Raw genomic sequence first — 16,241 nt, forward strand, 5'->3', positions numbered from 1 at the left:
CCCCACTGCGGCGTTTAAGGGTCTCTCAGCAGGTGGCTGCGCTAGGTCCAAAGTAAGGAGAGTGTTAGGGCGGGGGACACACACAGACCGTCTAGGCTAGGCCGGTGTTGCCCCTCCTCACTTGGGGAAACTAAGGACCAGAAGGGGCCTGTTTGTAGTTCTCGTTTTACCGAGATTGAGGTGTGGGGGAGGTCCTGCCTCCGCAGCCGGGTAGCAGGGCGGGGCAAGCCTCAGAAGATTTGTTTGGGGCCCGGTGGTTTCACAGTGAGTGTGTTTGAACCTGAACAGCCGGAAACTGTTACCGGCTCCTCTAGGCCTGGCTTGTGGGGACCCCAACCGCCTGCGGCTTCCCCTCCCAAGTTCCTCTCTGCCGGAGGGGGCGGGGAGGTTGGCCAGGCCTCCAGGCTCCAGTTTTCTAGCTGCGGAGAACCCACCCGTCGCTTGCAGCTGCCCCTTTTCATCTGGCCTCATGGGGAGCCAGGCTTCCGGGGCCCCAGTCCCTCCTGTGTGAACTGGAGCTCCCTCTTATCCCCAGACCTCGAGGCCCCTTCTCCAGGTAGCCGCGTTTTCATTCCTCCCTCCCCACAAGCCCCTCTCCCCCAAGTGTTCCCACCTTGTCCTAGCCCCTCCCCCAGGCTATCACAAGGACCCGCCGCGCCCACGCCCCCGATCTCTACTCAACCTGTGCCCCCCGCTGCCCGCAGGAAGACGCCCGGCCCCAGGCCGGGTTAGCCCCGTGGGAACGGTTTGTCTCGAAAACAGGAACCCGGGCCGGGGGCTGGGCGGGGCGCCCCTTCCCCACCGCAGTCTGCTTCCTGCCCCTCCCGGCTTCCTCTGCCCCACACCAGGCAGGGCGGGGGGCAGGGGGGTGTCTGTGATGGAGGGAGAGGACCGGTGGTTTAGTTCCCCCGCTCCATGTCCCGCGCGGCCTGACCTCCCCTCACCCACCCTCGGCGCGGCCCGTGGCGCAGCCCCCCTGCCCGCGGCCCTGGTCTCCCGGGCGGCGCGGCAGGGCAGGGGTTAAGCTGCCGCAGGGACCGCCGCGTGCGGGGCGAGAGGGAGCCCCCGATGGGGGAGGCGCAGCCGCCGGTGCGGAGCCCGGCGCAGGGGCGGGAGGGGAGGGGAGGGGAGAGGAGAGGAGGGGGCGGCCGCGGCGCGGGGGCGGGGCGGCGGGGAGCGGGGCCGCGGCGCGGAGAGCGGGCGGGAGCCGCAGCCGCAGCGAGGTCGGCGGGCGGGAGAGCACGGAGGTGGTGCCAGCCGGGCCGGGTGCGGGCTTCTTGCTGCGGGTCCCAAGTGTGAGTGAGTGAGCACGGGGCGGGGGGGGTGGTGCAGGGCAGGGGAGGCCCGGCCCCTAGGGGCCCTCGAGGGCGGCGCAGACGGGCCGAGGGCGGCGGGTGGGTTGGTGGGTGGGGAATCTGCGGCCCGGGTCCGGGCTAGGAGGGACCTGCCGAGAGACCCGAAGCTCCCTGGACAAGCGCGGGAGGGGGCGGCATCCGGGGCGCACCCGGCTCTTCCTAGCCACGTCTCAGCGGGACCTTACCCGGCGAAGCCCCCATTTGACAGATGAGAAAATTGAGGCTCCGAGAGGCCAAGTGACTCTCAAGGTCACACAGCGAGGAAGCGGGAGAGCCGGGCGGCGATGACTCTGGGTGGCTCCTAGGAAAAGTCTACCAGAGAACTCCATAGAGGAGACCCCCGCTCCCCGCTTGCAGCCCGGGGGAGTATGTGTAGGGGCGGGGTACCTTCTGTGGGGCAAGGCTTTGCCAGCGTCCGTGGGTGCGGGATGTCAGGTCGCTGGGGCCGCAGGGCTGGCCCTGGATCGCAGATGAAGGGGGCGGGGGCGGAATGGGTGTGTGTGCGTACCCACCGGTGTGTGCATGTGTGGGAGAGTGTACATGCGTGTAGGTGCACTGCCTTGCGTGTGTGCACACGTGTGCGGATGTCGAGCTGCTGTGGCCACGGAACTCCATGCTGGCCTGGCTCTAGTGAGCAGCAGGGCCGGAAGCCGGCCCCTTCAACGGGTTTGCATTCTGGGGTCGAGAGCTGGGTATGTGTGTCCGAGGTTTCCTTCGTTCAGGTGTGCGAGGGGTGTGGGTGCCATTGTGTGTGTGAGAGAGAGTATGGGAGGTAATTGCCTGAGGCTCGGCTTTTTGGGAGCCTCAGGCATTCTTGCACCCCGGTGTGGGTCCCTGGCCTCGGGTGTGGAATGAGTGTCTGTCTCTGCATGGGTGCGTATATTCCCGCCAGTGACTGGAGTTGCTGGTGGAGTCGTACAGGCACTCTCCGCCCTGCACGGTGCTAGCGCCCCCTTCTGGGCACCCTACTCTGTGCTCGAGTGTGGACGGCCTGTGTGTGCACTCAGTTCGACTGTGCAGTATGGGGACCTGCGTCAGGGTCTGGGGATGAAGATAGCCTGCGGAAGGGCTGAGCCGGGACCCTTGGGGCCTTCACGGAGGAGGTGGCTTGGGAGCGCGCGGTTCCCAGGCTCAGGCTTCCCGCTGACGCCTCCGGGCCGCAGTGGGCTCCCCGCTCCGCCCTCTCCGCACCCCGCCCCAGGAATGTTCCTCTCCGCTCCAGCCCGCCTCCCCAGTGGCAGGCCCCTGGGGGCTGCCACAGCGCCCCCCTTTCCGGGGAGCCCGGGAGGGGGCGACGCGGGCAGGACGCCTGGGTTCCTCCCCCCTCTCATCCCAGGGAGAAATTCCTCCGAGGTCCCCTCAGGCTCTGGGTTCCCAAAATAACCCTGCGGGGGAAGGGAAGCTGTGAAGGGAGGGAAGCGGGAGGGGCGCAGAACTGAGCTGCGGGGTGCTGCAGGTGCCTCTGGGGAGAGGACGTGAGGAGGAGAGGGCCTGCGGGGAGGGGGGCTGGGACACTAACCAGCCCCCGGAGTTCTGGCTCGTCCCCATCCCCGGGGAGTCCCTCAGCCCTCCCACGACTCCAAGGGTGGGCCGGAAGCTTCTTGGTCAGTTCGTTTCCCAACTGGTGGGTTGCAACATCCCGGGCCAGTTAACCCCAGGAGTGGCCGCGGCGGACGACTCCGCCCCTGCCCAGCAGGGGGCGTGCCTGCCCCGCCCCATTTCTGTCCGCGGGCCGCTCCCCCGGCCCGCGCCTCCGCAGACTCCCGCTCTGCCTCTCCCGGGACAGGGGTCCGGTCCGAACCCCGTGGAGGCTCTCGGAGCGCAGCTTGGCCCAGCCTACCCGCGCCGGACGCCATGGCGGGCACCCTGGACCTGGACAAGGGCTGCACGGTGGAGGAGCTGCTCCGTGGTTGCATTGAAGCCTTCGGTGAGTGGCACGGGAGGACACGCCCAGCCTGAGACCAGCCGGGAGCCTGAACCCTGACCCCTGCCTCCCAGGGCAGACCTCTGCCCAACTCGCATCCTGCAGCCTCTTTGGCGAAAGTCTCCTCTTCATCCCGGGGTAGAGAGATCCACACGGTGCAGAAAGAGAAAAGGTTTCCCTTCCCTAGTATACCAGCGTTGAAGGGAGGGACGGCGGGGTCCCCAGACTCTGACCCATGAGGACCGTTATCTGTCTCCCCGGGGGATCCGGAGGAACTCGCTATTGCGGCCTGGAAGCTGTTTCCGGCTGATGGGGGGTGGCTTATCTGGTGAAGGGGTGCCCCTTCCCCAGGCACTCAGGAAATGACCTCTGGATTCTTGACCCCACGGAACCCGTCTCCTTCCGCCCCAGCTGGTTCCCCTCCAGACTACAGGCCCGACTCAGACGCTCTTCTCCTCTAGTTCCTCGGATCCTGCCTTATCCCTCTTCCACCCTACCTTTACTTTATAATCTGCCTCCTGGTTTCGGAGCCCTGGGAAAGCCGGAGGCGGCCGGGAGCCAGAAACCTGGCAGGCTGCGGGGTAGGGTTTAGGGACCGCAGCTGCGGGACGTAGGGTCAACCCGCTTCTCCTTGACCCCTCGGAGTTAGATGACTCCGGGAAGGTGCGGGACCCGCAGCTGGTGCGCATGTTCCTCATGATGCACCCCTGGTACATCCCTTCCTCTCAGCTGGCGGCAAAACTGCTGCACATATATCCTTCGCCGGCCTCGCCAAGGGCCCTGCAGTCCGCGTCCATAAGGGAGCCCCGCTGCCCAGCGGGGGCAGAGGATGGGCTTTGCTCCTAGAGCGTGGGCCACTCCCACATCACAGAAATCTGGATTGGCCCAGGCTCCAGCTAGGGCCTAAGCTCCACCCCTTTCCTCCCCTTAGAACTAAGGCCCCCGTCCCCCGGTCTCTCCCCAGCCTAGGCCTTGCTCTCCCCTCCCCACAGCCTAGAACCTGTTCCTACTCCCAGCGCAGGTCCTGCCTCTTGCTTCTCTCCCAGAACCCAGGTCCTGCTCTCAGCCTCTCCCAGAATCTGGCCCCCATTCCATCCAGGCACCCTCCCAAAGCTCACACCTCACCTCTGCTTTCAGCCCCTTTCCAGAGCTTGGGCCCTGCCCACCCCAGACCCCACCCCTAGAATTTCTCCTAGAACCAGGCCCTGCCCTCAGCCTCCCGCAAGAACTCGGGTCCCATCCCCTGCCTCCTCTTCTAGAGTAAGTCTCCATCCTTGTTTTCCTTAACTCTGCTTCACCTACCAACAATCCCGGAAGGACAACTCCAGCTCGCTTCAGGTGAAAACATGCCATCTGGTCAGGTGAGTCTTCCTCCTGGGGCTCTGTCCCCTTCTCTGCTCCCTTATCTCAGGCATCAGACTGGCCTGAAGGAGTGGAAATAGCTCGTTCTGGAAGCTGGTCATGTGGGTTTGAACCCGGCTCTGTCCGTGGTGGTTGTGCTGCCGCAGGCCTGCCCCTTCCTGGTCCTGGCCCGGTCCCTGTTTTCTGATCTGCCCAGTGCGGGTGGGGAAGGAAAGAGCTGGGTGAGGGGAACCACAGTTTGAGGCTCTTTCCCCCTCTCTGGGGAACTACAGTCCTAGGGGATGGTGGGGGAAGGGCTGCCTTGGGTGACTCTGAACCTCCACCAGGTACTGGATCTCAGCATTCCCAGCGGAGTTTGATTTGAATCCTGAGCTCGCTGAGCAGATCAAGGAGCTGAAGGCTCTGCTAGACCAAGAAGGGAACCGCCGGCACAGCAGCCTCATCGACATCGAGAGCGTGTGCGTGGGGGGAGCTCGGAGGGCTGGGCAGGGCACTCAGCATCCTACACCATCTGCACTTAATAAATGTTTGTTGAATTGAATGGGTGAGGGTCATGTCACTCTTGCTTAAAAACCCTCTGTGGCTTCCTAGCGTCTCCAAAACGCCTCGGCTGGGGATTAAGGCCTTTCATAGTCTCAGGCCAGCTTGGCATTCCTGCCTCATCTTCCACAGCCCACCACCCTATACCAGGCACCTCATACTGCAGCTGCACGGGTCCACTCACCATTCTGCAGCCCCTGCATCCTTTCCCACCATGGCGCTTTGCTCATGTCCCCTTGCCCCCTCCTCCATGTTATCAAAACTCAGCACAAGTGTGGAGTGTCTGTGGACTCTTTCAGGGCAGAATTTGTCGTTCTGGCCTCTGTTCCTCCATGACACTTTGTGCAGACCTCTGCCCAAAGACCTCCGCACTTGTGCCACGCTATTTCGTGATTGTTTGTTTCTGTGTCTGTCTCCCTCAGTAGACTGTGAGCTCCTCGGGGGCAGGAACCGTGTCTTGCTCATCTCTGTACCCCCAGCGCCTAGCACAGTGCCTGGCACAGAGTAGGTCTTCCATAAATCTGTATTGAGTGCATGACGAGGGGGGAGATTGCAGGAGGTGCTGGGACTGGGGACATTCGTGCTCTGCACAGTGTCTCGCGGTCAGCGTGAGTGGCATGAGTGTAGGGCCATGAGGGGTGGGGCATCTCCAGCGAAGGACTCACTGCCCCGCCCCACTCCCCAGCCCCACCTACAAGTGGAATCGGCAGGTGACCCAGAGGAACCCTGTGGAACAGAAAAAGCGCAAGATGTCCCTGTTGTTTGACCACCTGGACCCCATGGAGCTGGCGGCACATCTCACCTACTTGGAATATCGCTCCTTTTGCAAGATCCTGGTGAGGCCCAATGGCCTTCGTCAGGGAGTGGGTGTGGGCTGGGGAGGGGGTGCCAGGAGGGGCAGGGTCTCTGGGGTAGGTGGGGTCACAGGGTGGGTCTGGGGTTTCAGTGTAACCACCAAAGGGCCGCTGGAGGGTGAGGAGCGGCCTTTGGTGAGGGGAGGGGCCACAGGGTGCTGAGGCCACTCTGCCTGCAGTTCCAGGACTATCACAGTTTTGTGACTCACGGCTGCACCGTGGACAACCCTGTCCTGGAGCGCTTCATCTCCCTCTTCAACAGTGTCTCGCAGTGGGTGCAACTCATGATTCTCAGCAAGCCCACAGCCCCGCAGCGGGCCCTGGTCATCACACACTTCGTCCACGTTGCAGAGGTGCCTGCCCCTCCCCTTCCCCCCAACCTCCCAAATTGCCCGTAGGGCTGAGTCCCTCCTTTCCCCTAACCCACTGCCAGGTCTTCTCCAGAAAAGCTGGGCCAAATTCTGGACCCACTCAGTGGCTCACTGCCTCATCTCTCTCCATTTATTCCCCAGAAACTCCTGGAGCTGCAGAATTTCAACACGCTGATGGCGGTGGTCGGGGGCCTGAGCCACAGCTCCATCTCCCGCCTCAAGGAGACCCACAGCCACGTGAGCCCAGAGACCATCAAGGTGCTTGAGACTCGGGGGGTCAGGGGAATGGCCTGGTCAGCCTTCCCAGGGCTGGCCTCGCTGAGAACTCCCAGCAGCGCTGGGGGCTGGGCACTCCCTCTTCATTTGATCAATGAGGAAACTGAGTCTGGGGGTTAAATCCTTTCCCAGTTGCACAGTGAAAGCAGCAGAGTGGAGTCTCACAGGCCTGCCGAACTTCAAAGCTCGTGCTTTACTCTTCCCCTGCTTATTTTATTTTATTTTATTTTTTTGGCCGTGCCACACACATGTGGGATCTTAGTTCCCTGACCAGGGATCAAACCCGTGCCCCCTGCAGTGGAAGCACTGAGTCTTAACCACGGGACCACCAGGGAAGTCCCTATTTTATTTTAAAAAACATAACTGGTGACATACATATAGAAAAGTCTATAAAACATACGTACAGTTAAAAAAAAATTAGAAAACGCCTCTGTAACTACCACTCAGGTCAAGAAGTAGAACGCTGCCGGCCCCCGAAGCCCCCAGCACCTTAGAGCATAACTCCCTCCTCATCAGAGGCAAACGATGTCATGACATTCCTAAGGATGATGACCTTGCTTTTCTTTCTTTCTTTTAAAAAATTTTTATTTATTTATTCAGTTATTTTGGCCGTACTGCACGGCATGTGGGATCTTAGTTCCCCAAACCCGTGCTCCCTGCAGTGGAAGCTCAGAATCCTAACCACTGGACCACCAGGGAATTCCTGACCTTGTTTTTCTTGATAGCTTTACCACCTATGCATGCATCCCAAAACCATGTGGGTTTCTTGTTTCCTGTTTTTGAACCTCCTATGAATGGAATTGTGTTGTATATGTGATTTTACTTCTTGCTTCTTTCATTCTTACGTTCTGTTATGTGGAGCAATTGTTCATTCACTTCCGTTGCTGTATAATATTTTAGTCCACCCTGATTTGTGTATCTCCTCTACTATTGAACATTTGGGGTTTTTCCAGTTTGGGCTGTTACGAATGATACCACTAAGAATATTCTTCGAAATCATCGTCCTGTGCTTCTCTGCCTCCGTGATCCTCAGTTTCCTCTCCTGTGAAATGGGTTTTTTAAAAATTATTTATTTATTTATTTATTTGGCTGCGTCAGGTCTTAGCTGCGGCACGTGGGGTCTTCGCTGAAGCTTGCGGGATCTTTTGTTGCGGCGCGGGCTCTTCATTGCGGCGTGCGGGCTTCTCTCTAGTTGTTGCGCACAGGTTCCAGAGTGCTGGGCTCTGTAGTTTGCGGCACGCAGGCTCTCTTGTTGAGGCACACGAGCTCAGTAGTTGCGGCACGGGGGCTTAGATGCCCGGCGGCATGTGGGATCTTAGCTCCCTGACCAAGGATCAAACCCGTGTCCCCTGCATTGGAAGGTGGGTTCTTTACCACTGGACCACCAGGGAAGTCCCCTCTTCTGTTAAATGTTGATGATAATCTGTGCCCAGGCCTGGTGTAGAGGTGTGGTATTTGGTAGTGGGTGTCCCTTTGAACTCATGACCTATGAATTCTGATTCCAGGGGCTAAGGGACCCAATGTTGGGGGATAGTGAGGGAGGCTTTTGACCTTTCATCCATCCCTGACCCTGACTCAACATCCTCTCCCACGTTTCCAGGGCTGGGCAGGGGAAGGAGAGATGAGCCTGAGATATGTGATGTGTATGTGATGTGTGTGTGTGTGTGTGTGTGTGTGTGTGTGTGTGTGTGACCCTCTTCCCTTTGTCCCCCAGCTCTGGGAAGGTCTGACAGAACTAGTGACGGCCACTGGCAACTATGGCAACTACCGGCGCCGGCTGGCAGCCTGCATGGGTTTCCGCTTCCCCATCTTGGGTGTGCACCTCAAGGACCTGGTGGCCCTGCAGCTGGCACTGCCTGACTGGCTGGACCCCACCCGGACCCGACTTAATGGGGCCAAGATGAAGCAGCTCTTCAGCATCCTGGAGGAGCTGGCCATGGTGACCAGCCTTCAGCCCCCAGTGCAAGCCAACCCCGACCTGCTGAGCCTGCTGACGGTGAGGGGCCAGGCAGCAGGGTCGACAGCTGCACCTGGTCCTGCAGGCTTGGCCTTGGGTTCTCAGTTATGATCGAAGAACTGAGACCCAGCCTGGGCCCCAAGGTTGGGGTGAACTTGGAGAAGGGTTCTAAGCTCCAGATGGGGCTGTGGGCCCCTGAGGCTGGCATGTGGACTTGAGGCTGGGCCTGGGCCCTGGGTTGAGTTCCTAGCAGTGGGCTGTGTTCAAGGTTTGGGGTCAAACTCTGGATTCTGGGTATAGGGGTGGCTTTTATTTTATTTTTTTAATTTTAATTTTAATTTTTTGGCTGTGCTTCGTGGCTTGTGGGATCTTAGTTCCCTGACCAGGGATGGAACCCGCACCCTCGGCAGTGAAAGGGCCAAGTTCTAACCCCTGGACCGCCAGGGAATTCCCCAGGGGCAGCTTTTAAACATGACCCTGAGCTCTGAGGTTCTGAGCTTGGTCTTGGACTTGGTTTTGAGCCCTAGCATAGGAGTTGGGTTCTAGTCCAGATCTGGACTAGGTTCTAATTGTTGGGCTGGGGCTTAGGTTTTAAGGTTTGGTGTGAAGTCTTACCTGTTTCTAGGTTCTGGACTGAGATGGGGATTGAAATCTGAGCTGGAGTCTGGTTGCTGGGTGGGGTTCTGTGTTCGGGGGGAATTTCAGAGCTCTCAGCTGGGTTGTGACCTGGATTCTTGGCTGAGATCTTGGCAGTGCATTGTGTTCAAGGTTTGGGGCCAAGATACAGGTTCTGGTCTGTGTGCTAGGCTGGCGTGTGGTTGCTGGGATGTGTTCTAAGCTGGCCTTTGTCCTGAGTCTAGCTTCTGGGCCAGGCTCGGGGCTGGGCTGCGACCTCTAGGTGGACCTGTGGGTCTGAGTTCTGGGCAGTGGGCTCCTGAGAGCAGCGGAGGCCAGTGGGCGTGATCAGACCTGTGTGTCCCAGGTGTCTCTGGATCAGTATCAGACAGAGGATGAGCTCTACCAGCTGTCCCTGCAGCGGGAACCGCGCTCCAAGTCCTCGGTGAGGGACGGAATCACTGCTTACCCACTCGGCCCATCTTCTTCCTCCCCCACGTCTGCCCTCCCGGGAGTTCCAAGATTAGAGGCTACCTCACCCATCCTGCTCGTTGGGCAGGCTTCCTTGTCCCCAGGGCTTGCCCTCTCTCCTCCACTGGGCCCTGGGCTTCCTCACCTCTGGCCCTCTCTCAGCCTCGACCATTCCCACAGCCAACCAGCCCCACCAGCTGCACGCCGCCTCCCCGGCCCCCGGTGCTGGAGGAGTGGACCTCAGCGGCCAAACCCAAGCTGGATCAGGCACTCATGGTGGAGCACATTGAGAAGATGGTGGAGGTGAGACTCCGTGGCAGCCAGCTCTGGAGTCTGTGGGGTGGGGGGACAGGTCCGTAGGGGTCAATCAAGGCTCGTTTTGCCAGGGCACTGCCCTGGGAGCCACCACCAGTGCCAGGTTCAAGGGCCAACACTCAGTCTCCAGAAGGCACGGGGCACAGCTAATGGGTGGGGTTGGGATGGGGGTATGGAGAAGGGAGGTGGTGGGGGAGACAGATAGCTGCCCACGGCTGAGACGCCCGCCCATCATCACTTGGACTGGGAATGTGGGCAGGGTGGGGCCGTTGCTCCTTTTATCCTCCCCTCCCCCTTGTGTCCCTCTATGTACTCCAGTCTGTCTTCCGGAACTTCGATGTCGATGGGGACGGCCACATCTCACAGGAGGAGTTCCAGATCATCCGTGGGAACTTTCCTTACCTCAGCGCCTTTGGGGACCTCGACCAGAACCAGTGAGGAGGCCTGGGGGCAGGGGGAGAGGGGAGGCAGGCTCACTTCCCCTTGGGTTTTAGTTTCCTCCCGTGCAAGATGAGGACATTGAACCAGATGATCTTGAGGGAGGAAGCCACCCATGTGGGGAGGGGCTCTTATTTTCGGGGAGGCTGCCAGCTGCAGAGGCACAGGGTTACCTCACTTATTCAGACCGAAGAGGGGGTGGGGGGACTCCACCTGAGTCTTGCAAAGACGGTGGCCTGGGGACTGTTGCTACATAAATGCCATTTTATTTGTGGAGCTCACAGCTGGCAAAAAGTGTGGGCACGTTGAACTCCTGGGTAGCCTGTCTTAATGAATAGATAAGAAAGGCCTGTAATTAGCAGCACCCACTTGCTTATCAACAATTCACAATTCACACGCTGACAATTTGGACAAACAGCTGGTTCTCTGGAGTAGGTTAAACATGCCCCCTGCAACCATGTTCGCACCCTGGTTTTGCTGAGCGGACAAAATTCCAATCAAAATTTATAGTCCATCCCAGGTCGATTTACTTTTTAATGTTATCCATATTTCAAAAAGCTGGGTTTTTTCCCATATTATAAAAATCCATGGTTAAAAAAAAATCCAGGTAGTAAAATAGATTTATAGTGAGCAAAGTGTATAAGGTAAGAAGTGAAAATTCCCTCCCTCCTTTCCCACTCAGAGGTTGTCATTAGTAACATTACTGGCGTGGCAATGCCTGTATCTTTCCAGTCTTTTTTTCATGCATGTTGCAAATTGTTAGAGAATTTGTCTGTGTCTCTTTCATAGACAAACAGGATGATGGTATAAATCTAGTTCCGCCAGTGGCGTTCATTGTAGTTGCTTTGTTTCTCCTCCCAGCGTTGGGAACAAATAGTTGAAAACAGAGTTTTCTCTGAGTTGAAAACAGTTCCCTGTCACCTCCCTGCGTTAGGGTGGAGTTTTTCCAGGCCACACTTTTAGGGAGGGTGCAGCCCTTGGAGACCTTCAAGGCATCAGCTTCATGCAGGCGTCTCAGCCTTAACTCCCCACCTCCTGCAGGCCCCAGGCAGGTATCAAAATCCAGCACCCGGCTCCTGGGGCAGCCACAGCTCACTGCCTCAATTCGAAGATCTCTCTTTGTTTCTGAAACTTGGGGGTTTCCATTTCTTACAAACTCACCTATGCATTTAAAGCAATTTTTGATATATTTTAACCAGCATCTGGGTATTTGTGGCAGTAGGGTTTTCAGGGTTTTTTGTTTTTGTTTTTGTTTTTAAATCACTGTCTTGACAGAACTGCATGCTTTGTGTTTTTTTACTTTTGTTTTCCACTTAAACCCTCATCGTGGACATCTTTCCAGGCCGATTCATGCAGAACTACCTCATTCTTTAGAACAGCTGCAGAGTATTACACTGTGTGGCTGGGCCGTCATTTGCCTCACCATTCTCCTGCTGATGGACATGTAGACTGTTCCCAGTTTTTCGCTATTAATATCCACCATGCTACTGTGAACATCTTTGTACCCATGCACTCAGGCCACTATTTTTGTAGGAGAAATTCCTAGAAGTGGGATAATTGGATCAAAAGATATGCACATTCTAAATTAGAAGGGAGACTGCCAAGGTGACCTCAGGCAAGGTTGTGCCAGCTTGCACTCCCCTCAGCAGTGAACGAGTGCCCATTTCCCAACTTCCTTGCCAACAGTGGATGCTATAATAAGCTTTACAATTTTGCCAGTCTAATTGGCAAATGGTGTCTTGGTTAAATTTGCATTTCTTTAACACTAGTGGGGGTAGGATATCTTCATATGTTTATTGGCCACTTCTATTTCTTCTGTAAATTGCCTGTTCGTGTTCTTTGTCCATTATTCCACTGGGTTTGTGAGTCTTTTTCTCATTGATTTCTAGAATCTCTGTTAATGGATATTAACCCTTGGTGTTGAATATGTTTGCAAATATTTTCTCCCAGTCTGTCATTTATGTTGCCTTTTCCATATAAAATTTTTTAAAAATGTGTGCTCAATATGTCAGTCTTTTCCTTTATGGCTTCTCGGATTTGTGTTATGCGTAGAAAGGCCTTCATCCCCTCAAGATTACAAAACTCTTCCCTTATACCTTTTCAGATACTTTGAAAATTTTATTTTTTACATTAGTGTTCTGAATTTAGTGGGAATTAAGTTTTCATGAACAGTGTGAGATAGGAGCCTAGGTTTACATATTTTCATAAACCATCAGTTGTCCCAATGTACCATTGATGTGAAGGACCACCTGGATCACCCAAATACAATGCGCAGGCGTTTCCGACAAGGGCCACCCCTGGTGGAAATAGCTCCCAGGGGCCCAGCATCTATTAACCATTACAGACGCTGTTGTCAATGTTCCATGTGCACTATCTCATTTAATCCTTACCCAAAGGCCTCTGAGGTGTAGGAACTATCATCATCCCCATTTATAGAAGAGGAAACCGAGGGATGGGGCCTGAAGTCACACAGAGAAGAATTAGAGCCTAAATTTGAACTGAGTTCTGTCTCCAGAGCACGTGCTCACTCTTTCCCTAAAATATGTGAATGGATGAAAAAAAAAGGGCTCCGTGGGGAAGCCCTGGATTACCTTTCTGGCAGGATTATGCAAGAGTGAGACAGGTGCAGCTTTTTCCAATCTTACCTGGTCCCCAAACTCATCAGAGATCTCTTAATTCTCAGGGCTCCGGACTGGTGTTCCACAGAGCTCACTTTGGGAAACAGAAGCTGATAATCCCATGGGAAAGTGCAGAGCAATTTTAGTTTACACACCAACCCTGTGAAGTGAGCAGGGCAGGAATTATGATCCCCATTTTTCCAGGGAGGAAACCCAGGGCAAGTGACTTGCCCAAGACCACACAACTAGTTAGTAGCAGCTACTACATCTGCCTGACTCCAAGTCTAGTGCTCTTTCTCTTTCCTGCACCAGGGGTCCAAAATCAGGAGTCGGTGAGGACCTTTAACTTGGTAGGGGTTTTTCCCAGTGGGATGGGTTAAGCTGGTGGTGGGTGGTCCCAGGGAGGCCCCCAGAGCTGAGGCCCTCCCCCTTCCCGGACAGGGATGGCTGCATCAGCAAGGAGGAGATGGTCTCCTACTTTCTGCGCTCCAGCTCTGTGCTGGGTGGCCGCATGGGCTTCGTACACAACTTCCACGAGAGCAACTCCTTGCGCCCGGTCGCCTGCCGCCACTGCAAGGCCCTGGTGAGCCCCCGCCCAAGCCACACCCCTCCAGCACCGGCCCCGCCCCATCCATGCCCCGCCCTCCCTTCTGGCCCCGCCCCTGCCAGAGCCTTCTCAGCCTAGGCAAACCTTAATTCCACCTGCCTCTCCTGTTGCTGTTCTGAACAAAACCCTGAGGGGGCCCTAAGGGTCAGCCCCACTCCCTGCCCATGGAAAGGAAGTAGAGTCATCCCCTCTAAACCCCTCCCCCCTACGACGGCCCCCTCCTCTATTTCAGATCCTGGGCATCTACAAGCAGGGCCTCAAATGCCGAGGTGAGATGGAGTTGCAAGGCTGCTGGGCTGAGTTTTTTGGGAAGTTACCATCTGGGTGAATATTCTTATTTTGGTGGGGTAATTGCCAAGGAGTGAAGTACCTTAGTTAGAGCCAGAGAGGCATGCTGATTGACGTGAAGGGGGTAGCCTTTAACAGGGCTTTTGTTGGGACTTCCCTGGCCATCCAGTGGTTAAGACTCCGCGCTTCCACTGCAGGGGGTGTGGGTTCGACCCCTGGTCTGGGAAGTAAGATCCCCCCTGCCTCGCAGCGCTGCCAAGAAGACCCCCCAAAAACCCAAAACCAAAACAAGCAGACAAAAAACCCCAAAAACAACCAACAACAAACAAACAAACAAAAGCCAGGGCCTTTATTTTGGTGAGGCAGCTGCCCAGGAACAGGGAGCTTTGGAGCGGGCACAGACTGCCAAGCAGGATGAAGAGAGCGCCTGGAAAGGAGGCTCTTGTTTTGGTGGGGCAGCTGCTCAGGAGCAAAGGGACCTGGGGGGAGGTGCGGGCCTGAGGAATGGGGTGCAGGGTGTTCCGATCAACTGACCTGGCTGGGCGCCCCATCTGCCCCCCCAGCCTGTGGTGTTAACTGCCACAAGCAGTGCAAAGATCGCCTGTCAGTTGAGTGCCGGCGCCGGGCCCAGAGTGTGAGCCTGGAGGGGTCTGCACCCTCACCCTCACCCACACATACCCACCATCGCGCCTTCAGCTTCTCCCTGCCCCGCCCTGGCAGGCGAGGCTCCCGGCCTCCAGGTAAGAAGGGGTCTCTTTCTGTTCCGGCCTGTGGAGGGAGGGAGGCAAGGCCATGGTGGCATAGTATTACCTTCTCCAGGATGGAAACTATCGCAGAGTTTGTAATTGTCTTATTTTGATAGGGTGATGGAGAAGGGCTGGACAGGTAAGGGTGTCAGAAGGTGACCAGGGAGCCCCCAACCCTCTGAGGCTGAGGAGGAGAGAGACTAATAAATAAAAAAGAGTAAAAGTGAAAGAGACTTCAAGATTCAATTTGCACTCTTATTTTGTTAGGGGGATTGACAATGGATTGGAGAGGGAGTTTTGTGAGCTCTTTGCCTGTGTTTCCCTTTTTGGCTGCTTTGGAGGCTATTCTGAGAAAAGTCCCTTGCCCCCCAAAGCTCCCAGCAGCTCTCCTGGGGCCATTGGTGGTTCTAGGTCAGTTTTCTGAATGACAATTCCTCAAATGATTATTTTGCTGAGAACACTCTGAACAACCATGTTAAACTGGGGTCTAAGGCAGTTGACCACAACTGTTCAGACTGGCATAAGTCCTCAAAAATAGAGGCAGGCACAGGGCATAAGTTCTCAAATACAGAAAAGTTGAAACCATTTGCATTGAGCCTTCCAGAAGTGCTGGGGTCTAAAGTGTAAAACACACAAAAAACTGACATTTAAGCAAACTGCACCGATAAATCTGTGGCTGCAAAAAAGCTGTGGCAAAATGAAAACTTAGAAAAAGAGCCTCAAAAATTGGGCCTTTTGGTCATTCAGTGAATGGATTTTTGGTGGATGGTTCTGGTTCTGGGATGGGGCAGGGTGCCTCCGGTGATGGGGAGAAGGGCTGCTGAGGGCACAGGGACCCAGGAATTGGTCCTGTGACACCCCCCTCCCTGCAGAGATCCGAGAGGAGGAGGTTCAGACGGTGGAGGACGGCGTGTTTGACATCCACTTGTAATTGATGGTGAGCCCCCCTGCAACCTGGGCAGAGCCTCCCCACTCAGGGCTGGGGCAATGGGGGGATGAGTGGGACGGGTGCTCTGGCCAAATGGCCCAGGCCAGGTGGAATCCTGCTTTTTGGGGAGGGGGGAGGGTCTTCCTCACAACCTCTGTTTTTTTCTTCCCAGCTGTGACTGGATCAAGCACTCATGCCTGCTTTGGAGAAAAGACTTGGACCAGAGCAGGGAGCCTGGGGTGCTGCGGCAGCAGGCTGGGGCTGGGGGGCGGGGTGTGGGGGTGGCATGCGTCTGAGGGCAGGGCCAGGGCTGGTGTCCCTAAGGTTGTACAGGTTCTTGTGAATATTTGTATTTTCCAGATGGAATAAAGGCCCAAGTAATTAACCTGGACTATCAGCGCCTAGAATCCTCGCCGGGGGCAGAGGGCAGGGGTCCGTAATCACAGGGACTAGAATTGTGGAGCCGAAAACTTTGTAGTCAGAGAATCTTGGGAGATCTGGAATCTCATGTGTCTGGAATCTTGGGGGGAGGTAGAATTGTGGGGGATAGAGCCTTAGAACCAGGAAACAGTGGAA

At 56.4% G+C, this 16,241-nt stretch overlaps 1 protein-coding gene across 4 annotated transcripts; it reads left to right on the top strand.

Moving 5' to 3' along the window:
• Window positions 1-276: 276 nt before the first annotated feature.
• Window positions 277-15,965, top strand: RASGRP2 (RAS guanyl releasing protein 2). 4 transcript variants are annotated; one of them, XM_082626260.1, is made up of 17 exons: window positions 277-556; window positions 3,142-3,282; window positions 3,929-4,031; window positions 4,578-4,640; window positions 4,968-5,099; window positions 5,867-6,017; window positions 6,215-6,388; window positions 6,548-6,664; window positions 8,397-8,678; window positions 9,622-9,699; window positions 9,906-10,028; window positions 10,359-10,474; window positions 13,538-13,679; window positions 13,936-13,972; window positions 14,555-14,731; window positions 15,610-15,674; window positions 15,838-15,965. In XM_082626260.1, exons 2-16 carry the CDS (start codon window positions 3,210-3,212, stop codon window positions 15,666-15,668), a joined length of 1,827 nt encoding a protein of 608 aa, XP_082482386.1. In that variant the 5' UTR covers window positions 277-556; window positions 3,142-3,209; the 3' UTR covers window positions 15,669-15,674; window positions 15,838-15,965. The 4 variants fall into 4 exon arrangements, with proteins under 4 accessions (XP_082482386.1, XP_082482385.1, XP_082482387.1 ...); XM_082626259.1 differs by lacking the exons at window positions 277-556; window positions 15,610-15,674; window positions 15,838-15,965 and having other exon boundaries at window positions 3,007-3,282; window positions 13,936-14,027; window positions 14,555-14,695; XM_082626262.1 differs by lacking the exons at window positions 277-556; window positions 3,142-3,282; window positions 3,929-4,031; window positions 4,578-4,640 and having other exon boundaries at window positions 5,038-5,097.
• Window positions 15,966-16,241: the final 276 nt, after the last annotated feature.

The sequence above is a fragment of the Mesoplodon mirus genome (assembly GCF_964341445.2).
Source record: "Mesoplodon mirus genome assembly, chromosome: 7".
Taxonomy (NCBI): Eukaryota; Metazoa; Chordata; class Mammalia; order Artiodactyla; family Ziphiidae; genus Mesoplodon; species Mesoplodon mirus.

Coding starts and splice junctions, on each gene's coding strand:
- RASGRP2 (XM_082626260.1), top strand. CDS start 3,210: ATGGCGGGCACCCTGGACCTGGACAAGGGCTGCACGGTGGAGGAGCTG. Junction 10,475..13,537: donor GGGGACCTCGACCAGAACCA/GTGAGGAGGCCT, acceptor CTTCCCGGACAG/GGATGGCTGCATCAGCAAGG. Junction 14,732..15,609: donor GCGAGGCTCCCGGCCTCCAG/GTAAGAAGGGGT, acceptor CCCTCCCTGCAG/AGATCCGAGAGGAGGAGGTT.